Source organism: Oncorhynchus mykiss, chromosome 29 (assembly GCF_057628025.1).
Source record: "Oncorhynchus mykiss isolate SJ-2025 chromosome 29, ASM5762802v1, whole genome shotgun sequence".
NCBI classification, from domain to species: domain Eukaryota; kingdom Metazoa; phylum Chordata; class Actinopteri; order Salmoniformes; family Salmonidae; genus Oncorhynchus; species Oncorhynchus mykiss.
The window spans coordinates 16,544,885-16,570,720 of NC_143050.1; the positions used below are offsets into that span (position 1 = coordinate 16,544,885).

General features: G+C 44.2%; 1 protein-coding gene across 7 annotated transcripts; it reads right to left on the reverse strand.

The window, feature by feature from the left end:
- nfrkb (nuclear factor related to kappaB binding protein) lies at positions 1–25,729 on the reverse strand. 7 transcript variants are annotated; one of them, XR_005040432.2, is made up of 26 exons: positions 25,632–25,718; positions 25,105–25,249; positions 24,734–24,935; positions 24,509–24,636; positions 24,006–24,177; positions 23,773–23,877; positions 23,233–23,306; positions 23,019–23,103; positions 21,676–21,868; positions 13,181–13,292; positions 12,647–12,773; positions 12,462–12,539; positions 12,271–12,350; positions 12,125–12,171; positions 11,933–11,996; positions 11,638–11,812; positions 11,441–11,547; positions 11,236–11,359; positions 11,043–11,122; positions 8,664–8,854; positions 8,310–8,562; positions 7,855–8,064; positions 6,974–7,684; positions 5,685–5,791; positions 4,266–4,430; positions 1–4,127 (listed from the first exon to the last, which is right to left on the reverse strand). XR_005040432.2 is itself a non-coding variant. In XM_090226664.1 (26 exons), the coding sequence occupies exons 2-26, from the start codon at positions 25,228–25,230 to the stop codon at positions 3,990–3,992; spliced, it is 3,822 nt and encodes a 1,273-aa protein (XP_090082790.1). In that variant the 5' UTR covers positions 25,231–25,249; positions 25,641–25,729; the 3' UTR covers positions 1–3,989. The 7 variants fall into 7 exon arrangements, 6 of the variants coding, with proteins under 6 accessions (XP_090082790.1, XP_090082791.1, XP_036823728.2 ...); XM_090226664.1 differs by having other exon boundaries at positions 4,266–4,401; positions 11,933–11,993; positions 25,641–25,729; XM_090226665.1 differs by having other exon boundaries at positions 4,266–4,401; positions 8,664–8,851; positions 11,933–11,993.
- Between the last annotated feature and the right edge of the window lie 107 nt (positions 25,730–25,836).

A 25,836-nucleotide genomic window follows, 5' to 3' on the forward strand; every position in this document is an offset into this window, starting at 1 on the left:
TTGTACTGTAGTTATTTATTTTTTAGGTATACTACTTTCACAACCACAGAAAAAAAGAACACTATATTACAACCAGAATCATCATGAAATGAACAACGAAAAATCACTGACAAGGATGTCAAGAGAGGTTACACTGCGATCATATTTTTATACCATGTCTTAAAGATGGAACCACAAACTTTGCATTCAAATCGTCAGTAATTGCAATGATAAGGCCCTCCATAGACTTAGAGATGAAGGATACCTAGAACAATGTATCTGCTTACTGGATAAGACATCATACCATTCTGGCTTTAAATTGGATAGAAATAAATAGCAATCAATTTGAATTTGTTTATAAAGATCAATGAGGAAGGTGAAAATACACTTTGTCTGTTTACCATTAGTAAAAACTAGGCTAGTTTCAGTCTAGTTTGCATAGTGACATGCACAAGCTGTTGACCGAGCCTTGCCTGACACCTACTGTAAGAAAGCTTACAGTAAGGATGGATTGAAATTGACATAAATGGGTGCCTGGAGGAAAATGAAGGAGGGTCATGCTTAGTCAATTTTATTCAAGAGGAGTGTTTAGCATTTGTTTCTATCTAGTCCAGGGGAGCATCATCATTTGTAATTGATGAAATTTCTATATTTCTCAGTGTTTTAGAATTAGTTGCTTATAAGGAGATGTGTGCCGATGCTTGATGTGTGCCCGATGCCACCCCTCATCTATGATTCTCCACTGGGCATGCTATTTGAGTGCCCTTATAAGCTATTTAGTATGGTCTCAATCAAATGACCCATACCCTATAGGCCAGGGTTCTCCAGCTGGCGGCCCGCGGGCCACATTTTATTTGGTCCCACAAGTTTTTTTTTTGCGTGTGGAATTTTCATTGTTGGACATAAAAGACTGTAAAGACACCAGGAAATCAGCTCCAAGTGGTTTTAATTGAAGAAATCTGTTCCCAAGTATTTCCACGCATAATAGACACGTGATCATATACAAATGTAAGTAAGGTTTGAAATGATTATGTTTTAGTCAAACATTATATCTGTTTGGGCTTCTTGTGGTCAATTTGCAGTCTACAAATGATTTGTAATTATGTTCTGGCCACCTGACCATCCGCTCCAGAAAAATATTGTCCCGCGGCTGAATCTAGTTGATGATCCCTGCTATAGGCTACGAAGTGCATCCTCAGACAAGCACAGAACAAAGTTATATTTCTAAGATAGCTGCCGGGATGGTGTCAATAAAACTAGGCTGCATTACACACCGCAATGGATATTCCAACCCTGAGCCCCGGCCTGCTCTGCTCTTGCTGATCAAAAACCTTTTTTGTGTACTGCCTAACCAATGCTGTGGTGTGTAGGCCTAAGGTGTCAGTTCAGGAGGAAAGTCAAAGGCTTCTTCCAAAAATAATATTTTATTAGGCCTAGTCCAAAAAAATGGACTATCTTGCCCATGTTCTGTTCAGTTCAGTTTGAGAAGGAGAGCGTGAAGATGAGGAGGATCGGAGGTATACTTTGATAGCTTGCTATTATAATAGATTTGATTAAAAACGATATGTTTCTTTCCCATTATGTAGGCCTATTTACCAGAGGTAAATAATAAGCCAGGTTCCAGCAACTTACATTGTGGTGCTGAGACTTGGAGCAGCAGCCACGGCACAATCAATCAGAAACAGCTCATGGTGCTGAAAGTAGCCATAGTTCATTTGAACCATATTCATTTTTATTAGACTTTACTAACAAGAGGGCTTTGTGTTGGAGCCTGTATCTTCTTATTTAAGAAATAAGAAGTAGGCCTACCTGTCTGACAGAAGAAATTAGGCTGCTATGCTATGTCATATGCCTACTTTTTACTAAAGAGAATGGCAAAAAGCACAGCCCTACCCCTTGTTATCTTAAGATTTTGAAGAAAATAGAATGGATCCGATTATATAGGGTGATCTATAAAATCGCTTTCGTCCGCGATGCTTTATGCTAGAAACAATCTGTATCATTGGGGATATCATTGTTTCGTTTCTTTGACTTTGAGAGGCTGATCTACAACCTCTTATATCCGAGAAGACAAAAAAATGACTTTGCTTGGGAAGCAATCTAATTCTGTCACTATCAATTGATTGAGCTATTCACTTTCTGTACAATAAAATATGTTTAAACTCAGACAGCTTTGAGGGAAGCACTTACGACCTTCTCTCACTGGGTTAAGCCATGGAGGAAGAGTAGCCAGCAGTTAAAGCTTACATTTTTCTGTGTCAGTAGACCTACTCCGTCTGGGGTGGAAAGTTAGGCCTACTCTGTCTGGGGTGGAAAGGTAGGCCTACTCTGTCTGGGGTGGAAAAGGTAGGCCTACTCTGTCTGGGGTGGAAAAGGTAGGCCTACTCTGTCTGGGGTGGAAAAGGTAGGCCTACTCTGTCTGGGGTGGAAAAGGTAGGCCTACTCTGTCTGGGGTGAAAAGGTAGGCCTACTCTGTCTGGGGTGGAAAGTTAGGCCTACTCTGTCTGGGTTGGAAAAGGTAGGCCTACTCTGTCTGGGGTGGAAAGGTAGGCCTACTCTGTCTGGGGTGGAAAAGGTAGGCCTACTCTGTCTGGGGTGGAAAAGGTAGGCCTACTCTGTCTGGGGTGGAAAGTTAGGTCTACTCTGTCTGGGGTGGAAAAGGTAGGCCTACTCTGTCTGGGGTGGAAAGTTAGGTCTACTCTGTCTGGGGTGGAAAAGGTAGGCCTACTCTGTCTGGGGTGGAAAAGGTAGGCCTACTCTGTCTGGGGTGGAAAAGGTAGGACTACTCTGTCTGGGGTGGAAAGTTAGGTCTACTCTGTCTGGGGTGGAAAAGGTAGGCCTACTCTGTCTGGGGTGGAAAAGGTAGGCCTACTCTGTCTGGGGTGGAAAAGGTAGGCCTACTCTGTTTGGGGTGGAAAAGGTAGGCCTACTCTGTCTGGGGTGGAAAAGGTAGGCCTACTCTGTCTGGGGTGGAAAAGGTAGGCCTACTCTGTCTGGGGTGGAAAAGGTAGGCCTACTCTGTCTGGGGTGGAAAAGGTAGGCCTACTCTGTTTGGGGTGGAAAAGGTAGGTCTACTCTGTCTGGGGTGGAAAGGTAGGCCTACTCTGTCTGGGGTGGAAAAGGTAGGCCTACTCTGTCTGGGGTGGAAAAGGTAGGCCTAACTTTTGAAAGTACCATGTTCAGATTCATAATGACATCTCAGATTTAATTATTTGCAAACAGGGCCAGTGTTGTTGCAAACAAGACACACTGATTTGACAGTAGAGAAATATGACAAGATGAACAGATAGGCCTCTCTCTCCGTCCCTTCGTTTGGTAATTTGTGCAGCATTAAAAAAATATTTGAATATGTAAAATTACGTAGAACTGCATGACATGATAATAGATTCATGCAATGCTTTTACTATAAAGGAGATCTTTCTACCACTACTCTGGTTCACATTGGTCTGCGAACCCACAACCTTCTAGCCTCAGCCATGTGCGCTCTCAAAAGTCATTTGTTGCCATGTAATGCTTACAGGACGAAGAACAGTTTGTAAAACTGCACATGTAAGACTCTGGTCTGTCCCAGAAGTGAGGCTAAATGCTAGACGTACTCTGCTATCCACTTAGGTTTATTATTATTGTGTGTTCAGGGAGGGTTTTTAGGTCAAATATATTTTGCTGAAGGGAGGGCCATACATTTTCATTTCAAAGTGGTCCAATTTTCTCCATGTAACCCTTATCATAAATAACGTTTACTCAATAAATGCAGGCTATTTCAGTAGTGTTGCTGAAACTTAGCCTTGCACAACAGACATGTCAGGTGAAACCACTGTCTATAAATGGTCTAGTGACATGCTGTCCTGGGATTTCTCCTATGTTCATCTGCTGCCAGATTACTCCTGTGTTCATCTCCAGACATCCGTCCTAAACATTGAGAGAGCAGAGTTGGGCTATGGCTCCTCAGCATCACCTGCCTCTGGAGCGGTGGCACTGCACAGAGCAGCAGCTGGCTTAGGGAATACGCGTCACTGGGCTGGTGGTGGCGGGTCCGGGGCCCGTTTGGGTGAGGGTGCGGTGGTGACTACGACAGTGGACATTGACTTGGGGGAGCCTGCTGCAGAGCGCTGCTGGAGCTGCTGGGCTGGCACCGTCTGGATCCGCACCTGGAGGAGACAGATACATCAGCCACTCCTACCAACTACTATACCTGATGGGTCAGGTGTTCCCCCATCATATGGTCAGGAACAATTCTTGTCCTGCAACAAAATGCAGTTTGGATAACAGGTGAGCTGCTGACTGACCTGTGTGGCCTGTCCCTGCTGCTGCAGCTGCTGTAACTGTTGAGCCGTGACAAAGCTGACTGGCTTGTTCCCAGCTATCAGCTTGGTACCGGCAGGCATGGTGGTGAGGATGATGTTCCTGCCGAGACTGCTGATACTGCACCGACCATATACATACACAGTGAGCTACAAAAGTATTGGGACAGTGAAACATTTTTGTTTGTTTTGGCTCTGTACTCCAGCACTTCTGAAATGATCAAATGACTGAGGTTAAAGTGCAGACTGTCAGCTTTAATTTGAGGGTATTTTCATCCATATATCCAGAAATTACAGCACTTTTTGTACATAGTCCCCCCATGTTAGGGGACCAAAACACTTTTTGTACATAGTCCCCCCATGTTAGGGGACCAAAACACTTTTTGTACATAGTCCCCCCATGTTAGGGGACCAAAACACTTTTTGTACATAGTCCCCCCATGTTAGGGGACCAAAACACTTTTTGTACATAGTCCCCCCATGTTAGGGGACCAAAACACTTTTTGTACATAGTCCCCCCATGTTAGGGGACCAAAACACTTTTTGTACATAGTCCCCCCATGTTAGGGGACCAAAACACTTTTTGTACATAGTCCCCCCATGTTAGGGGACCAAAACACTTTTTGTACATAGTCCCCCCATGTTAGGGGACCAAAACACTTTTTGTACATAGTCCCCCCATGTTAGGGGACCAAAACACTTTTTGTACATAGTCCCCCCATGTTAGGGGACCAAAACACTCTTGTACATAGTCCCCCCGTGTTAGGGGACCAAAACACTTTTTGTACATAGTCCCCCCATGTTAGGGGACCAAAACACTTTTTGTACATAGTCCCCCCATGTTAGGGGACCAAAACACTTTTTGTACATAGTCCCCCCATGTTAGGGGACCAAAACACTTTTTGTACATAGTCCCCCCATGTTAGGGGACCAAAAGTCTTGGGACAAATTCACGCATCCTGAATGAATCGTGAATAACGATGAGTGAGAAAGTTAGAGGCATAAATATCATACCCCCCCCAAAAATGCTAACCTCCCCTGTTATTGGTAATGGTGAGAGGTTAGCATGTGTTAGTAGTATGTTATTTGTGTGTCTAACTTACCCACTCATCATTATACACAATTAATTCAGGACATCTGTAATCATGGCAGCATCCACATTAATGTAGACGTGTTTACAAACATATTCTATTTGTTTTGCTTCATAGGATGCTGCCTTTTGCATCGTATGATAATAAATAATAATTTAACAATTCGGGAATGATTTATGTATTTTTAAAGTTACATATCTTCAAAACTTGATTGCTGACAAGCAAAACATTTTGGGACTATGTCAACAATGGACTAAAAGATAGTTTTGGGGTAGAGTTTTCCTTTAAAGCTGAACTGAACATGAGGACTCACTTGGTACTGAGGTTTCCTTTCAGTATGGGCGTGGTCATCACACTCTTACTTTTCAGTGGTTGGCTGAGGACAGACAGAGGCACTGTGAACCGAGCTGGTAACTTCCCCTGGGGAAATAAAAGAGGGAGACAATCATTGGATGATCCTTTCAAAGGTGGGGTGGTGGGGGCTATAGAGAATGTGGCTATAGAGAATGTGGCTATAGAGAATGTGGCTATATAGAATGGGGCTATATAGAATGTGGCTATAGAGAATGTGGCTATATAGAATGTGGCTATATAGAATGTGGCTATAGAGAATGTGGCTATAGAGAATGGGGCTATAGAGAATGTGGCTATAGAGAATGTGGCTATAGAGAATGGGGCTATATAGAATGTGGCTATAGAGAATGTGGCTATATAGAATGGGGCTATATAGAATGGGGCTATAGAGAATGGGGCTATATAGAATGTGGCTATAGAGAATGTGGCTATAGAGAATGTGGCTATAGAGAATGTGGCTATAGAGAATGTGGCTATATAGAATGTGGCTATAGAGAATGTGGCTATCGAGAATGTGGCTATAGAGAATGTGGCTATAGAGAATGGGGCTATATAGAATGTGGCTATAGAAAATGTGGCTATATAGAATGTGGCTATAGAGAATGTGGCTATAGAGAATGTGGCTGTAGAGAATGTGGCTATATAGAATGTGGCTATCGAGAATGTAGCTATAGAGAATGTGGCTATAGAGAATGTGGCTATAGAGAATGTGGCTATAGAGAATGTGGCTATAGAGAATGTGGCTGTAGAGAATGTGGCTGTAGAGAATGTGGCTATAGAGAATGTGGCTATATAGAATGTGGCTATAGAGAATGTGGCTATAGAGAATGTGGCTATATAGAATGTGGCTATATAGAATGTGGCTATAGAGCATGTGGCTATAGAGCATGTGGCTATAGAGCATGTGGCTATAGAGCATGTGGCTATAGAGAATGTGGCTATATAGAATGTGGCTATATAGAATGTGGCTATCGAGAATGGGGCTATCGAGAATGTGGCTATCGAGAATGTGGCTATCGAGAATGTGGCTATAGAGAATGTGGCTATAGAGAATGTGGCTATATAGAATGTGGCTATAGAGAATGTGGCTATAGAGAATGTCTTGAAAATAAGAGAGATCCCACGTTAGCCCTCCCAACAGAGGCAGAGAAGGTATCTGGATAAAGAGTTATTACACAACCATCCTGAATCCCACAGTAGATATAAGAGGGGAGTTAATGGTGATGTTGATGAAGCTGTGGGTCTTACTGGTTGTGTGGACACCACTGTGGCTGTGACGGGGACCTGGCGGACAGTAGCTGTGGCTGTTCCCAGAGTCAGGGAGCCTGAGGCAGAAGAGCCCACCGTCACCCCTTTAGCTCCGGCCAGTCCGCTGGTGGCTATGGTGACAGTGGCGGCTCCAGTGGAGACTGGTTTGCTGCCAGTGGTGGTTGTCATGGTGATGGTTTGGCCCTGTTTCTGTGGGATGACCCCGAGGCCGGGCATGATCCGTATGGTGGTGCCACTCTTCGAGTCAGACGAGGAGACGGTGGAGAAGGTTCTGGTCTTCTGCTCGGCCATAGTGACTGCTAGGGTGGGCATCAGGCGGATAGTGTCCCCTGCAGCCTTCAACAGGGTGGTGGTGCCAGCAGAGGCCTTGCTGGTCCGGACTTCACCCGAGGAGGAGGCTGGGCTGGAGGTGGAGTGGGGTGGGGCTACATGGAGAGTAGCAGATATGCTCTTGGTAGTGGCAGTGCCTAACATGTCGGGGGTGAGTTTGACGGTGGTGAGAGGGGACTTAGTTAGGGTGGCCATCATGTCAGGAGTGATCCGCAGCACCGTCTGTCCTTTAGAGTCTGTGGTGATGGAGGAGGGGGGCAGGCGGAGCACATCCTTGCCCTGGATGCGAAGATTGGTAGTTGTTATTGGAAGACCCGGTCTACCTTGAGACTTTATGCCCAACTGGCCTGTGATAGCCACCTTTAGAGAGATAAATTACATGAGAATAAAACATACAGGAAATACTCTGACAAATAAAAAAACAACTCTCTTTCATGAACACATTACAGCGAAACTATAAATATCTGAAACCTTATTTACATGTAAATCCTTAAATGCCTCCTAATGAACTGTAATAACTTCCTGTTCACCTGTTTGATGATGTTCTGGCTGGTGACTCCCTGTCGGACAGCGGGGGAGGTAGGGTTGTGTGCTGGGCTGCCAGGGGATGCAGTCTGAGGTTTGAGTACAGTAACAGCAGTGGTCAGGCCTGACACTGACAGGGTTGTCTGCCCTCTGGATGCCTGCACCTGGATGGGGCTACCAGCAGACTGGGTCCTCAGTGGTAATGACACCACAGCCTGCTCAGTTACAGGGTGGAGAAAGGAGAAACGCAACCCTTCAATTACATGCACCAGTGTATTACAGCAAAAAATGCCTTATCTGTGGTTCAAGACCATGTCTGATTAATACACTTAAATATGGTGCAAATTCCAGGTAAATGTTTTTAACTCTACTCAAAATCGATGTCACACTGAAGAGACTCAGCTCTCTTGATAGTAAACATTGCATTGTTTTGTGGGTAACAGAATGGTCAGTGATTAACCTGTGTGATGCCCTTGGTTCCCATGGTGACTGGCACTCTGATTTGATGAGGGGTTTGGTGCACCAGTGTGGCATGCTGTCCTCCTGCTGTCTGGGAAGAAACCACTCGTACCTGTGGGAGAGTGCCTGACTGGTGGCCCACTATCCTGGCTGTGTGTTGGGAGGTAGCTGGCTGAGAGACCTGGGGGCCAGACTGGCTGCTGGACAACAGGGTCCCCAGCTGGGGCATGGGGGGAGGAGACACCAATAGAACACTAAGGGTGAAGAGAGCAGTGGATTAGTACTATCATAACATAAACAAGTTCTATAATTGAGTCTGATAAGAGTTCATCCATGGTATCTGGGTTATACCGACCCAGGACTGGTCTTGACTGAATCTGGGATCCCAGCTTTGGTGGGGGTTGTGGCTACAGGGGCGAGGGGTGATTTGGGGGTTCCAGGCGTGCTGGTAGTGGGGGTGGTCGGAGTTGGGGACATGGGACCCCCCACATCACTTGCTTCCAGGCCTCCAGGGGTCTTACCACCCCCCTCCTTACTTCCAGACTTCTATAACACACAGGGTGCATAGTCACCATCAACACATACCACAACCATGACATACAGTTACAGCCAGTTATATTGGCACCATTGCAAATATAAAAACAGCTTCTACCTCGAACCAATCAGAATGTTAAATAGCCATTAATAGCCGGCCTCTGAGCAGTACTCTTCCCTGAACTTAGTGACTGTTACTAGCCGGATACCACCCGGTACTCTACCCTGCGCCTTAGAAAGTGCTGCCCTATGTACATAGTCATTAAACACTGGTCACTTTAATAATATTTTCACACCGTTCCACATACATTATTCTAGTGAAGGCTCATCCTATATAAATACTTCTGTACACACCTTTTCTATTCATATACTATCCATGTCTACAGTGCCTTCAGAAAGTATTCACACCCCTTTCCTTCATCAGGAGTACACATTTAAGTTGGATGGACTCACTCTGTGTGCAATAAGTATTTAACATAATTGTTTTAATGACTACCTCATCTCTGTACCCCACACGTGTATAATAATGTTTACATAGCTTTGCTTTATTCTTCTCATATGTGTATACTGTATTCTATTCGACTGTATTTTAGTCTATGCCACTCTGACATTGCTCATCCCAATATTTATATATTCCTTAATTCTATTATTTTACTTTTAGATTTGTGTGTATTGTTGTGAATTGTTAGATATTACTGCACTGTTGGAGCTAGAAACACAAGCATTTAGCTTCACCCGCAACAACATCTGCTAAACATGTACGTGACCAATAAAATGTGATTTGATTTGCCATACAATTATCTGTACAGTCCCTCAATCGAGCAGTGAATTTCAAACACAGATTCAACAACAAAAACGAGGGAGGTTTTCCAATGCCTCGCAAAGAAAGGCACATATTGCTAGATGGGTAAAAAATAAAAAAACACAGTCATTGAATACTCCTTTGAGCATGGTGAAGTTATTAATTACATTTTGGATGGTGTATCAATACACCCAGTCACTACAAAGATACAAGTGTCCTTCCTAACTCAGTTGCCGGAGAGGAAGGAAACCGCTCAGGGATTTCACCATGAGGCCAATGGTGACTTTAAAACAGTGATAGGAGAAAACTGAGGATGGATCAACAACATTGTAGTTATTCCACTATACTAACCTAAATGACAGAGTTAAAAGAAGGAAGCTTGTACAGAATTAAAAATATTCAAAAACATGCATCATGTTTTTGTATATATGTACCTTTATTTAACTAGGCAAGTCAATTAAGAACAAATTCTTATTTACAATGACGGCCTACATCAGCCAAACCAAGGGAACGCTGGGTCAATTGCGTACCGCCCTATGGGACTCCTAATCACGGCTGCTTGTGATACAGCCTGGTTCAAACCAGGGTGTCTGTAATGACGCCTCTAGCCCTGAGATGCAGTGCCTTAGACCGCTGTGCCACTTAGGAACCCCAGTTGGGTAAAATGTATGGAGTAAAATGTACATGATTTTCTTTAGGAATGTAGTGAAGTAAAAGTTGTCAAAAATATAAAATTGTAAAAGTACAGATACCCCCAAAAAACTACTTAAGTAGTACTTTTTACTTAAGTACTTTACACCACTGCAAATTTGTGCCCATGAATTTGTGCCCAAATTTGTGTGTATGGAACATTTCCGGGATATTTGATTTCAGGTCATGAAACATGGGACCAACACTTTACATGTTGCGTTTATATTTTTGTTCAGTATATTTGTGAAGAAATAGGTAATTATTTAAGAACAGTGCAAGGGTGCCAATATATTTTGATGCAACTGTATGTTAGACAACAACAGAGCTCATTCCATAGTATCAGCCTACCATCAGGATTCTAGACAGAAATGACAAGTGTTTTAGCAAGACAAAGTTGCACATTCTCCAGTCTACATACAAGCTGAGAGGGTATGTCAGTGTACATGAGCTGAGAGGGTATGTCAGTGTACATGAGCTGAGAGGGTATGTCAGTGTACATGAGCTGAGAGGGTGTGTCAGTGTACATGAGCTGAGAGGGTGTGTCAGTGTACATGAGCTGAGAGGGTATGTCAGTGTACATGAGCTGAGAGGGTATGTCAGTGTACATGAGCTGAGAGGGGATGTCAGTGTACATGAGCTGAGAGGGTATAAAACCTCAATTTGTCAGAGGTACAGCAATTACAGCAGAGTAGAGGCAGTGGGACTCACAGGCTTAGACGCAGGTTTAGGTTTCTGCTGCAGAGCCTTTCTGGCCTTGGCAGCAGCAGCTTGAGCCTGGTGAATCCTCTCTAGATGAGGACAGAATTATTAGTTGTAACAATGTGCCTGTGGGCTACTGAGGAAAGAAATGTCAACCACATTCAGATCTTATCACTTTCCATTGGTAGAAAGTGCTGCTCACCAAACTCCTCCTGGCCGCGGTCGCGGTGCAGGTAGATCCACAGCTTGCGGCCGATGTCATACTTTACACAGGGGTCCTTCTCATAGTGCAGCCTGTCCAGAGCCCCACTCACAACCGTGTTCACCTGCAGGAAACATTACATGAGGTGCAGTGCTCAGTCACAGACAAACCGATAACAATAACCCAGTCGCCGTGAGGATCTAACCTGAGCACTGGTGACATCTGGTGCCAGGAATTGAGAGTCCTTGAGCAGCTCACAGATCTCAGCTCTGGTCCCCTCTCCGTTGGGCAGCCGAGCTGCTGCGTCCCGCACTGAGGGAGAGGAGCAGCAGAATAGTCCTATCTAACCTGTGGCTACTGCAACAACACCACATACTGATGGCAGGTGTATACATGTCTTACCCAAGGAGAGGATGGTGACATAAGCTGGGCGGTCGGAGCGCAGCAGAGTGTGTTCTCTGGCTTTGTTGAGAGACATCTCCTTGTCAAAGACCCCCTTAACAGGCCCCACCACAGACTCAAAGCCATGCATTCTGAAGGTGAAGGCTTTGTGTGGCTGGTCATACCGCTGCTGCTCCTGATGATCAAAACAAGAATATGGACGCATAATGATTACAGAGAACACTGTGTGATCGTTGTGAATAATACTCAATACAGAACAAACCCTAGACTAAAAAGGTAGAGACGTGACATGGACCTGCACTTGGAAAACATGCCTCTCGTCTCCTGTGCTGGGCCGCACCACGAAGTCAGTCCAACTGCTTAGTTACAGAGAGAACAGCAAACAGTAATTCAATCAAATCTAAATCCCACTATGGCAATAAACACATACACTACCCAAGTCATTCAGAGTAAGAGCATTTGTGAATTGAGTAAAGTGGAAACTTACACTCTAGGGGTGGGAGAAGTCATCTCTGTTAGTTCTTCACATTCTGTCTATAGAGGACATTGTTTTTTTATTCAAGTGCATTAGAGGGAACAGAAAACGACCATACTGACAGAGTAGTGAGATATGGAAATGTGTACTTGCAATACCTTGACCACAACCAAGTCCTTGGAGTCGACCCACAGCTGACACAGAGCACTCAAATCCTTCTCTCCATCCTGACTGGGACCTTTGAGACACGAGATCGAGACAAACCTCTATGTCTCAAACTATAAATATTTTAACGTGCAATGTGACAGAATTTGGACAGCTCATCTGACTGACAAAAAGGAGATCTTACCAATCCATTTCCATCGCTGTGAGTTTTCCCTGAACGCAACATAGGGAGTGAAGCCACTGGGAAGAACCAACATACCGACTGAGTGAGAGAGAGGAAGACAATGAGCGAAGAAGAGAGAAGAAAGATGAGAGGATGATGATATTACTGCTTTAACGATGCAGAGAAGAGGATGTCTGCCTGGTCACCTTTAGTCTCCCCAGCCAGGAAGTGCAGGGCCGGCAGCACCATCTCTGACCAGCAGGAGGCCGAGGAGAACCAGGGGTTCAGGGAACTAGCTGGAGATGTCTGCCACTGTTGGACCTTCTCCTCCAACTAACAACAGGACATACATGATTCATTATATACTCTTAAAGTGTTACAACAGTTCCAATTCAAAGTAACAGTTCAGCTCATCACATCATCATCACTCAGTGGTCTTGTGGTTAGTGTCTGCCCTAAGTCATACCAAAGACAGTAAAAATGGGACCTGATGCAACTCTGCTTGGCACTCGGAAATAAGGAGATGGATTGGGGGTAGAAAGGCCCTGTGATAGACTAGCGTCCTGTCCAGGGGGTGTGCTTGTACATCAAGCTGCCTCATGCTACAGAAACAGGAAATAGGCTCCTGATCCTATGAGCCTTTCTGCCTCGCTTGTGCAAAGCTCCTTACTGATCACATACGCCACCATGTCGCCAAACCTACTAGCAATATACTTGTGATGGTATAACTGATTGAATACCATGGTGGTGCTGGCGAGGCCGTCTAGTTTTAGGATGTTCTCCAGCAGGTTGAAGAAGCTCACTGCGATCTCCTCCACCATGACAGGGCTGTTCTGCACCTCCTCCATCGGCCTGCAGAGAGAAAAGTACGGTGTGCAGTGTGCAACTGAATTCATGATAGCATCTAAATGTCCGGAGCACAAGAAAATCAGTCAAGCTGTCATTTTGCTTCACTCATTGAATGTCATGTTAGAACATGTCTGTTCATACAACAGCATCAATCAATCAAATGTATATATTAAGCCCTTTTTTACATCAGCCGATGTCAAAGTGTTATACAGAAACCCAGCCTACAATCCCAAACAGCAAGCAATGCAGATGTAGAAAAACTCCTAGCCACTCTACTCTACCCTACTCTGCTGAGCTCTACCCTACTCTGCTGAGCTCTACCCTACTCTGCAGAGCTCTACCCTACTCTGCAGAGCTCTACCCTACTCTGCTGTACTCTACCCTACTCTGCTGTACTCTACCCTACTCTACCCTACTCTGTTGTGCTCTACCCTACTCTGCTGAGCTCTACCCTACTCTGCAGAGCTCTACCCTACTCTGCAGAGCTCTACCCTACTCTGCAGAGCTCTACCCTACTCTGCAGAGCTCTACCCTACTCTGCAGAGCTCTACCCTACTCTGCTGAGCTCTACCCTACTCTGCTGAGCTCTACCCTACTCTGCTGAGCTCTACCCTACTCTGCTGAGCTCTACCCTACTCTGCTGAGCTCTACCCTACTCTGCTGAGCTCTACCCTACTCTGCTGAGCTCTACCCTACTCTGCTGAGCTCTACCCTACTCTGCTGAGCTCTACCCTACTCTGCTGAGCTCTACCCTACTCTGCTGAGCTCTACCCTACTCTGCTGAGCTCTACCCTACTCTGGTGAGCTCTACCCTACTCTGCTGAGCTCTACCCTACTCTGCTGAGCTCTACCCTACTCTGCTGAGCTCTACCCTACTCTGCTGTAGCATGCGATATTTCATTACTAACATGTCAGGTTAAAGTGCCATCTTTGTGGGATGAGAACATAAGACTTCGCAATGTTACCAGTGCCTGTAATCTGGTTTGGGTTGTTAATCAACCTACAAGGGTGTTCACAAACACTACAGGAACAAGATCATCCACATGTGTCGATCACATTTTTACTAGTACAGTAAAGCTTTGTTCTAAACCTGTATCTGTACCCATTGGATGCAGTGATGACAATATAGTGGCCATATCCAGGAAAGACAACGTTCCGACAGCTGGGGCTAAAATAGTGTATAAGAGATCATACACATTTTTTTGCTGTGACTCTTATGTGGATGATGTTAAAAAAATATTTGTTGGTCTGATGTGAAAAGGAGCATCCAGACGCTGCACTTGATGAATTTATGAAACTTCTTCCTATTATTGATAAACATGCACCTATTAATAAACTGACTGTGATAACTGTTAAGGCTCCATGGATTGATGAGGAATTGAAAAACTATGGCTGAAGCTGAAAGAGATGGGGCAAAGGGAGTGGCTAATAAGTCTGGCTGCACATCTGACTGGCTGATTTACTGCAAATTCAGAAATTACAGTTGAAGTCGGAAGTTTACATACACCTTAGCCAAATACATTTAAACTCAGTTTTTCACAATTCCTGACATTTAATCCTAGTAAAAAGTCCCTGTCTTAGGTCAGTTAGGACCACGACTTTATTTTAAGAACGTGAAATGTCAGAATAATAGTAGAGAGAATAATTTATTTCAGCTTTTATTTCTTTCATCACATTCCCAGTGGGTCAGAAATTTACATACACTCAATTAGCATTTGGCAGCATTGCCTTAAAATTGGCTCGGGTCAAACGTTTTGGGTAGCCTTCCACAAGCTTCCCACAATAAGTTGGGTGTATTTTGGCCCATTCCTCCTGACAGAGCTGGTGTAACTGAGTCAGGTTTGTAGGCCTCCTTGCTCACACACGCTTTTTCAGTTCTGCCCACAAATTATCTATAGGATTGAGATCAGGGCTTTGTTACGGCCACTTCAATATCTGGACTTTGTTGTCCTTAAGCCATTTTGCCACAACTTTGGAAGTATGCTTGGGGTCATTGTCCATTTGGAAGACCCATTTGCGACCAAGCTTTAACTTCCTGACTAATGTCTTGAGACGATGCTTCAATATATCCACATAATTTTACTTTCTCATGATGCCATCTATTTTGTGAAGTGCACCAGTCCCTCCTGCAGCAAAGCACCCCCACAACATGATGCTGCCACCCCCGTGTTTCATGGTTGGGATGGTGTTCTTTGGCTTGCAAGCCTTCCCCTTTTCCCTCCAAACAGAACGATGGTCATTATGGCCAAACAGTTCGATTTTTGTTTCATCAGACCAGAGGACATTTCTCCAAAAAGTACGATCTTTGTCTCCATGTGCAGTTGCAAACCGTAGTCTGGCTTTTTTATGGCGTTTTGGAGCAGTGGCTTCTTCCTTGCTGGGCGGCCTTTCAGGTTATGTCGATATAGGACTCATTTTACTGTGGATATAGATACTTTTGTACCTGTTTCCTCCAGCATCTTCACAAGGCCATTTGCTGTTGTTCTGGGATTGATTTGCACTTTTCGCACCAAAGTACATTAATCTCTAGGAGACAGAACGTGTCTCCTTCCTGAGTGGTATGACAGCTGCGTGGTCCCATGGTGTTTATACTTGCATACTATTGTTCGTACAGATTAACGTGGTACCTTCAGGCATTTGGAAATTGCTCCCAAGGATGAACCAAACTTGTGGAGGTCTACAATATTTTTTCTGAGGTCTTGGCTGATTTCTTTTGATTTTCCCATGATATCAAGCAAAGAGGCACTGAGGTGAAGGTAGGCCTTGAAATACATCCACAGGTACACCTCCAATTGACTCAAATGATGTCAATTAGCCTATCAGGAGCTTCTACAGCCATGACATCACTTTCTGGAATTTTCCAAGCTGTTTAAAGGCACAGTCAACTTAGTGTATGTAAACTTCTGACCCACTGGAATTGTGATACAGTGAATTATAGGTGAAATAATCTGTCTGTAAACAATTGTTGGAAAAATTACTTGTGTCATGCACAAAATAGATGCCCTAACCGACTTGCCAAAACTACAGTGTGTTAACAAGAAATTTGTGGAGTGGTTGAAAAATGAGTTTTAATGACTCCAACCTAAGTGTATGTAAACTTCCGACTTCAACTGTATGCACTAAAACCGAATTACTTAAGTGCCAAGTTCAGGAAGGTCGGATGCCTTCTCGGCTTCCAACGTCACTAATGCGGTAGGAATATCGGTTTGGGAAGCGAGATGCGGAGTGAAATTCGTTGGGAGTGTTAGAGCAAATACAATGCTACTTCTCTGGTAACAAATTAACAGATTTTCAGTATGATTATAGAGAAGGGCACAACACGGCACTGACATAAATGACTGATGGTTGGACGAAAGAAATTGGGAAAACGAAGATTGTGGGAGCTGTACTGTTGGAGATCAGTGCAGTCTTTGACTTTATTGAACATAACCTGTTCTTGAAAAAATTTGTGCGTTATGGCTTTTCAACCTCTGCCATATCATGGATTCAGAGCTATCCATCTAATAGCACTCAGAGGTTTTTTTTACGGGAAGCTTCTCTAATGTCAAACCTGTGGTGTACCGCAGGACAGCTCTCTAGGCCCTCTACTCTTTTCTATTTTTACTAATGACATGCCACTGGCATTAAACAAAGCATGTGTGTCCATGTATGCTGATGATTCAACCATATACAGTTAAATGCCCCCCTTTTTCCACATTTTGTTACGTTACAGCCTTATTCTAAAATTGATTAAATATTTTTTTTCACCAATACAACTACACACAATACCCCATAATGACAAAGCAAAAAAGATTTTAGAAATATTTGCAAAATACCTTATTTACATAAGTATTCGGACCCTTTGCTATGAGACTCGAAATTGAGCTCAGGTGCATCCTGTTTCCATTGACAATCCTTGGGATGTTTCTACAACTTGATTGGAGTCCATCTGTGATAAATTAAATTGATTGGACATGATTTGGAAAAGCACACACAGTTGACAGTGCATGTCAGAGCAAAAAGCAAGCCATGAGGTCGAATGAATTGTCCGTAGAGCTCAGACACAGGATTGTGTCGAGGCACAGATCAGGGGAAGGGTAGCAAAACATTTCTGCAGCATTGAAGGTCCCCAAGAACACAGTAGCCTCCATATTTTTACCCCTTTTCTACCCCCAATTTTGTGGTATCTAATTGGTAGTTACAGTCTTGTCTCATCGCTGCAACTCTCATACGGACTCGGGAGAGGCGAAGGTCGAGAGCCCTGCCTCCTCCGAAACACAACCCAACCAAGCCGCACTGCTTCTTGACACAATGCCCACTTAACCCGGAAGTCAGCCACACCAATGTGTCGGAGGAAACATTGTGCACCTGGTGACCGTGTCAGCGTGCACTGTGCCCGGCCCACCACAGGGGTTGCTAGTGCGCGATGGGACAAGGACATTCCTGCCAGCCAAACCCTCCACAAACCCAGACGGCGCTGGGCCAATTGTGCGCCGACCCATGGGTCTCGGTTGCGCCCGGTGGCGACAGAGCCTGGACTCAAACCCAGAATCTCTGGTGGCACAGCTAGCACTGCGATGCAGACACTCGGGAGGCCGTGGCCTCCATCATTCTTAAATGGCAGAAATTTGGAACCACCAAGACTCTTCCTAGAGCTGGCTGACCGGACAAACTGAGCAATCGGGGGTGAAGGGCCTTGGTCAGGGAGGTGACCAAGAACCCAATGGTCACTCTGACAGAGCTCCAGAGTTCTTCTGTGGTGATGGGAGAACCTTCCAGAAGGACAACCATCTATGAAGCTCTCCACCAACCAGGCTTTTATGGTAAAGCGGCTAGACAGAAGCCACTCCTCAGTAAAAGGCACATGACAGCCCACTTGGAGTTTGCCAAAAGGCACCTAAAGGACTCTCAGACCATGAGAAACAAGATTCTCTGGTCTGATGAAACCAAGATTAAACTCTTTGGCCTGAATGCCAAGCATCACGTCTAGAGGAAACCAGGTACCATACCTACATTGAAGCATGGTGGTGGCAGCATCATGCTGTGGGGATGTTTTTCAGCCGCAGGGACTGGGAGACTAGTCAGGATCGAGGGAAAGAAGAATGGAGCAAAGTACAGAAAGATCCTTGATGAAAACCTGTTCCAGAGCGCTCAGGACCTCAGACTGGGGCGAAGGTTCACATTCCAACAGGACAACGACCCTAAGAACCCAGGCAACATAACGCAGAAGTGGCTTCGGGACAAGTCTCTGAATGTCCTTGAGTCACCCAGCCAGAGCCTGGACTTGAACCGATCGAACATCTCTGGAGACCTGAAAATAGCTGTGCAGTGACGCTCCCCATCCAACCTGACAGAGCTTGAGAGGATCTGCAGAGAAGAATGGGAGAAACTCCCCAAATACAGGTGTGCCAAGCTTGTAGCGTCATACCCAAGAAAACTCAAGGCTGTAATGCTGTCAAAAGGTGCTTCAACAAAGTAATACATTTGCAAAAAAAATCTAAAAACCTGTTTTTGTCATTATAGGGTATTGCGTGTAGATTGATTAGGGGAAAAAAAAAAACATTTTGTCAATTTTAGTAGAAGGTTGTAACGTAACAAAATGTGGAAAAAGTCAAGGGGTCTGAATACTTTCCGAATGCACTGTACACATCAGCAACCACAGCTAAACCCTTAAAGAGTTGCAGTCTGTTTGGAATGGGTGACCAGTACTAAATTGGGCCTGAACATCTTTAAAACGAAGAGCATTGTATTTGGTTCAAATCATTCCCTATGTTCTATACCTCAGCTGAATCTGGTAATGAATGGTGTGGCTGTTGATATTTCTTGTCCTCATAAGAAACATTCATTTGTTATATCTGGAGTATTTCTCCTGTTTTATCCGGTGTCTTGTGTGAATTTAAGTATGCTCCCTCTAATAAAGGTATATTCTTTAAAAAAGTATGTATGTCTATATAGGTATGTGTATATGTGTATATGTATGCATGCGTGTATGGATATATACAGTGCCTTGCAAAAGTATTCGGCCCCCTTGAACTTTGCGACCTTTTGCCACATTTCAGGCTTCAAACATGGAGATATAAAACTGTTTTTTTTTTTGTGAAGAATCAACAACAAGTGGGACACAATCATGAAGTGGAACGACATTTATTGGATATTTCAAACTTTTTTAACAAATCAAAAACTGAAAAATTGGGCGTGCAAAATTATTGAGCCCCTTTACTTTCAGTGCAGCAAACTCTCTCCAAAAGTTCAGTGAGGATCTCTGAATGATCCAATGTTGACCTAAATGACTAATGATGATAAATACAATCCACCTGTGTGTAATCAAGTCTCCGTATAATTGCACCTGCACTGTGATAGTCTCAGAGGTCCGTTAAAAGCGCGGAGAGCATCATGAAGAACAAGGAACACACCAGGCAGGTCCGAGATACTGTTGTGAAGAAGTTTAAAGCCGGATTTGGATACAAAAAGATTTCCCAAGCTTTAAACATCCCAAGGAGCACTGTGCAAGCGATAATATTGAAATGGGAGGAGTATCAGACCACTGCAAATCTACCAAGACCTGGCCGTCCCTCTAAACTTTCAGCTCATACAAGGAGAAGACTGATCAGAGATGCAGCCAAGAGGCCCATGATCACTCTGGATGAACTGCAGAGATCTACAGCTGAGGTGGGAGACTCTGTCCATAGGACAACAATCAGTCGTATATTGCACAAATCTGGCCTTTATGGAAGAGTGGCAAGAAGAAAGCCATTTCTTAAAGATATCCATAAAAAGTGTAGTTTAAAGTTTGCCACAAGCCACCTGGGAGACACACCAAACATGTGGAAGAAGGTGCTCTGGTCAGATGAAACCAAAATTGAACTTTTTGGCAACAATGCAAAACGTTATGTTTGGCGTAAAAGCAACACAGCTCATCACACTGAACACACCATCCCCACTGTCAAACATGGTGGTGGCAGCATCATGGTTTGGGCCTGCTTTTCTTCAGCAGGGACAGGGAAGATGGTTAAAATTGATGGGAAGATGGATGGAGCCAAATACAGGACCATTCTGGAAGAAAACCTGATGGAGTCTGCAAAAGACCTGGGACTGGGACGGAGATTTGTCTTCCAACAAGACAATGATCCAAAACATAAAGCAAAATCTACAATGGAATGGTTCAAAAATAAACATATCCAGGTGTTAGAATGGCCAAGTCAAAGTCCAGACCTGAATCCAATCGAGAATCTGTGGAAAGAACTGAAAACTGCTGTTCACAAATGCTCTCCATCCAACCTCACTGAGCTCGAGCTGTTTTGCAAGGAGGAATGGGAAAAAATGTCAGTCTCTCGATGTGCAAAACTGATAGAGACATACCCCAAGCGACTTACAGCTGTAATCGCAGCAAAAGGTGGCGCTACAAAGTATTAACTTAAGGGGGCTGAATAATTTTGCACGCCCAATTTTTCAGTTTTTGATTTGTTAAAAAAGTTAGAAATATCCAATAAATGTTGTTCCAATTCATGATTGTGTCCCACTTGTTGTTGATTCTTCACAAAAAAATACAGTTTTATATCTTTATGTTTGAAGCCTGAAATGTGGCAAAAGGTCGCAAAGTTCAAGGGGGCCGAATACTTTCGCAAGGCACTGTATATATTTACCCAAAAAATATGGGGGATTGGAAATGATGCAGACAATTACATTGGAAGCAATATTCTTTCCGCAATATTAAGCTGATCCTCCCTCTAAAAACTAAAAAAATATGCTCCCTCTAATTCTCTTCCTCCCTCCCTGAGGACCTGAGCCCTGGGACCATGCCTCAGGACTCCCTGGCCTGATGACTTCTTGCTGTCCCCAGTCCACCTGGTTGTGCTGCTGCTCCAGTTTCAACTGTTCTGCCTGCGGCTATGGAACCCTGACCTGTTCACAGGACGTGCTACCTTGTCCCGGACCTGCTGTTTTCGACTCTCTCTCTCTCTACCACACCTGCTGCCTCTAACTCTGAATGCTCGGCTATGAAAAGCCAACTGACATTTGAGGTGCTGACCTGTTTCACCCTCTACAACCACTGTTATTATTATTATTTGACCCTCCTGGTCATCTATGAACATTTGAACATCTTGGCCATGTTCTGTTATAATCTCAACCCGGCACAGCCAGAAGAGGACTGGCCACCCCTGGTTCCTCTCTAGGTTTCTTCCTAGGTTCCTGCCTTTCTAGGGAGTTTTTCCTAGCCACCGTGCTTCTACATCTACATTGCTTGCTGTTTAGGGTTTAGGCTGGGTTTCTGCTAACCCTAGAGGGGTTGGTTGTTTAGCAACAAAACCTACACATGCTTAACTATGTGGCAAAACAGATGGTGTTGGCTTAGATTGTTGACAACATGTAAACTATATTGCTAATGAATCAAATCAAATTGACTCACTCTTCCTTGACACTGGGCAGTGGAGTGACTGGGGTCTCAGGCAGAGCAGCTGTGATGTTAACTGATGGAGCTGGGGCTTCTGAAGGCATCAGAGCCTCACAGGGATCCTCAGACTCCACTTTAATTGTCCTCATCTTCTTCTTTCTCCTCTCCTCCCTCATCTTCCTCTTGGGCAGAGCCAGGTCAAACAGTGCTAGATCATAGAAGATACTAGTTAAGAATGTTTCTACACTAGTTGTGCCTTACATCATTCAGAGGATCTAATTGAATCTAGCTACATACACTACTAACCAAAAGTATGTGGACACCCTTTGAAATTAGTGTATTCGGCTATTTCAGCCACACCTGTTGCTGACAGGTGTAAAATATCGAGCACACAGCCATAGACAAACATTTAGCAGTAGAATGGCCTGTATTGAAGATTTCAGTGACTTTCAATGTGGTACCGCCATAGGATGTCACCTTTCCAACAAGTCAGTTCATCAAATGTCTGCTCTGCTAGAGCTGCCCAGGTCAACTGTAAGTGCTGTTATTGTGAAGTGGAAACATCTAGGAGCAACAACGGCTCAGCCGCAAAGTGGTAGGCCACACAAGCTTACAGAGCGGGACCGCCGAGTGCTGAAGGGCATAGCGCCCAAAAACTGTCTGTCCTCAGTTGCAACACTCACTACCGAGTTCCAAACTGCCTCTGGAAGAAACATCAGCAAAATAACTGTTCATCGGGAGCTTCATGAAACGGGTTTCCATGGCCAAGTAGCCGTAAAAGTCATCTGGAAAGGTGTAAAGCTTGCCGCCAGTGGACTGGAGCAGTGGAAATTCTGAAAAATCTTAACGTTATAGCATACAATGATTCTAGACGATTCTGTGCTTCCAAATTTGTGGCAACAGTTTGGGGAAGGCCCTTTCTTCTTTCAGCATGACAATGCCCCCATGCACAAAGAGCGGTCCATACAAAAATAGTTTCTCAATATCGGTGTGGAAGAACTTGACAGGCCTGCACAGAGCCCTGACCTCAAATCCATCGAACAACTTTGGGATGAATTGGAACACCGACTGCGAGCCAGACCTAATCGCCCAACATCAGTGCCCGACCTCACTAAATGCTCCTGTGGCTGAATGGAAGTGTCCCGCAGCAATGTTCCAACGTCAAGCGGAAAGCCTTCCCAGAAGGGTGGAGGCTGTTTTGCAGCAAAAGGGGGGACCAACTCCATTAATGCCCATGATTTTGGAATGAGATGTTTGACGAGCAATTGTCCACACACTTTTGGCCAAGTAGAGCATGATTCATTTGTCTTTATGATTATGATTTTGGTGTTTTGGTTATAGACTTGACTTGTACTCACTCATCATGGAGCCTTTACGACCTATGTTCACTCTAGACATCATGTCACCCAGACGGATGTCAGAAGTCATTAAGTCTGGATGATCCTGTGCAAATAAGAATGACTAGGATTAGGATACAAGTAAATGTTGTACAAGATGATATTAGGTAGATAAACAGTGGATAGCAGAATTCTCTGCTGTTTTTGTGAATGGAGAAGCAAAGAAGAAACTAACCGGTTGTCGTCTCCTCTTCTCTCTATGTCTCCGTAGCATGGCTCTCATGTCCTTCTCTCCCAGTTCTTGCTTATCTGTGTAAGCAGGCACCACATATCTTCAATCACTACATCTGCAGAGTCTTTATGTACATTACAGCAGTAGGGCTGGGGATTGTCAGGGACCTCACGATACAATATTATCACGATACTTAGGTGCCGATACGATATGTATTGCGATTCGATGTTCAAAACATATTGTTCACTATATAGTCTGCTGCAGCGAGGCAGAGAGTTTTGATCAGTCATGGAAATACAAGTGCTGAAAACATGTTGGCTCACTATTTTAGAAAGATGGAGAAAAAGCTATAGGACGAAAAATACTGGAGTTTTGGCGCAGTTACAGCTAACTGACTAGCGCAAGATAGTGCGATCTAGCAAAATCGATACTTGGAAGTCAAAGTATCGATTTAATATCGCCCAAAACAATATTGCGATATGTAACCATAAATGTTTTACCCCAATCATTATACAGTAACTGTATAGATCTACTGTAACTGACCGGTGGTCTTCATGTCCTGGGTGGAGAGACTGGGCAAAACCCTGACAGAGACTGTGGGTGTTGGAGAGGAAGGAGATTGAGGTGTTGGCAGCCAAGAGGCTGTATCTGCAAATACAATGCAAAGGACAAGTATGTGACATCGAGAAAACATTGAAAGAGGAACTCTGACACTTATTCAATGCTGCTAAATGCAATTACATTTCAACATTCTAGGCTGATGAAAGCAGACTCACCATCATCGTCAGATGAGGCATTGCTGTCTCCACACTCAGTTTTAACTTCCCTCAGTATCCGGCACACTCTTCCTCTGACCCTCTGTTCCTGCACCTCACCATGGGTCTGGGTGGGATACTTTCTGTTCACCGCAATGTCAGGGCCACTGCGGACAGCCAACTCTAGCAGTTCCTAAACACAAAGAAATGATATACGTGAACATACTGAGGAAGGCTTTTCACCTTGTGCTTGAGACTGAAGCTTGAAGATATATGCATATGTAACCGATGTGAAATGGCTAGCTAGGGAGCGGTGGTGCGCGCTAATAGCGTTTCAATCGGTGACGTCACTCGCTCTGAGACCTTGAAGTAGTTGTTCCCCTTGCTCTGCAAGGGCCGTGGCTTTTGTGGCGCGATGGGTAACGATGCTTCATGGGTGACTGTTGTTGATGTGTGCAGAGGGTCCCTTGTTCAAGCCCAGGTAGGGGCGAGGAGAGGGACGGAAGCAATACTGTTACACATACCTTTCTAGAGACCAGGATCTGTTTAAGGAGTTTGTGGTAGTACTGCTGCAACGAGTTCAGCTGGCGTTTTTTCTGGGACTTGGCACACAGTTGTCTGTACTTAACCACTTCTGGATTGAAATGGCCATCTGGGGAGAGCACAGTGGTACATGATATCACTGATATGCCATAAACAGTCCAAAAACTCACTCAAAATCAAGCCGTTTGAGAGAGGCGGAATGTTACCTTGGAACAGTTTCTGTGCAAGGTGCAAGGGGTTTCCGAAGCAGAAGTTCTGTTTGTTGAAGAGTTTGCTGATGGTGCTGTCCTGCTCACAAGTGTTGTCTTCTTGAAAGTGTGGTAACAGTTGACGGAGATGCTGCCTCTGGTCATCTGTCAGTACTTCAGACCAGGTGCTTTCACTCAGCACAGAGAAGAATATTTCAGGCTGTTTGCCCAACAAAAACAAAAAATATATATAAACAGAACTGTAAATGCAACAATCGACATACAGTACACCTTTATATATACTGTCTATGCAGTGTACACAATGGATAAACAGCATATGATAAAGTTAACACAGAAATCACTGCAGTATGCTATTATTAGCTACTCACGTCCTCAAGCAGGTCTTCTGGAAGACTCACTTGACAGTTTCCCAACATGCACTCTTCAGTGATGCGCCCATCACTGCCCTCCCCTGAGTCTAGGGGGTCGGTCAGCATGTGATCAAGTGCATCCATTCTGATCTTCCTTCACAATCTGAAGAAAAAAAATGAATTGCATTGGTAGCTACAGTAACGTTCGCTATCTAACTAAAATCACGAGTCCATTTTCCTTGTTAGCTAGCTAGCTAACGTAAAATAGAACAGTTTAGGCTGCATTTCTACAGAAAACATTATCGACCTTGTTGGCTGGCTAACTAGATATTACATTATCATGCCAAGGATGAAATACAAACCAAAAACACATGTCAACGTGAGCTACTAGCTAAATTATGCTAGCCAGCTACCCAAGGCAAGATAACTAAACCAGGAAAAATACGATTCAATGAAGTATTCTGCGCCCTTTGGATATGATTATCTAGTTAGCAATGTGAGCTTAACCAATAGATAACTCGTTTAGCTAACAAAGACAAAATTACCTAGTTTACCAGAAAATAGAGCACACTGGACATCGGATAAAAAAACTGAGAGGGGAATCATAACAACGACGTACCAATACGGTTTCCGTCCCGTCCGCTAAGTCTACCGTGAGTACTTCCAATTTCCTCGATTCTGGTTGCATTCGATGCACGAAATTAAAACAAGTTCTTTAGATAATACACAACAAAAGACATTTCACTTCAG

Bases quoted from the DNA above. Each gene is read 5' to 3' on its own strand.
- nfrkb (XM_036967831.2), bottom strand. From the start codon at position 25,230: ATGGATGCACTTGATCACATGCTGACCGACCCCCTAGACTCAGGGGAG. The intron at 24,637-24,733 runs GTAACATTCCGC...TGCTCTCCCCAG, and splicing joins TGCACAGAAACTGTTCCAAG to ATGGCCATTTCAATCCAGAA. The intron at 21,869-23,018 runs GTGAGTACAAGT...TCTATGATCTAG, and splicing joins TCGTAAAGGCTCCATGATGA to CACTGTTTGACCTGGCTCTG.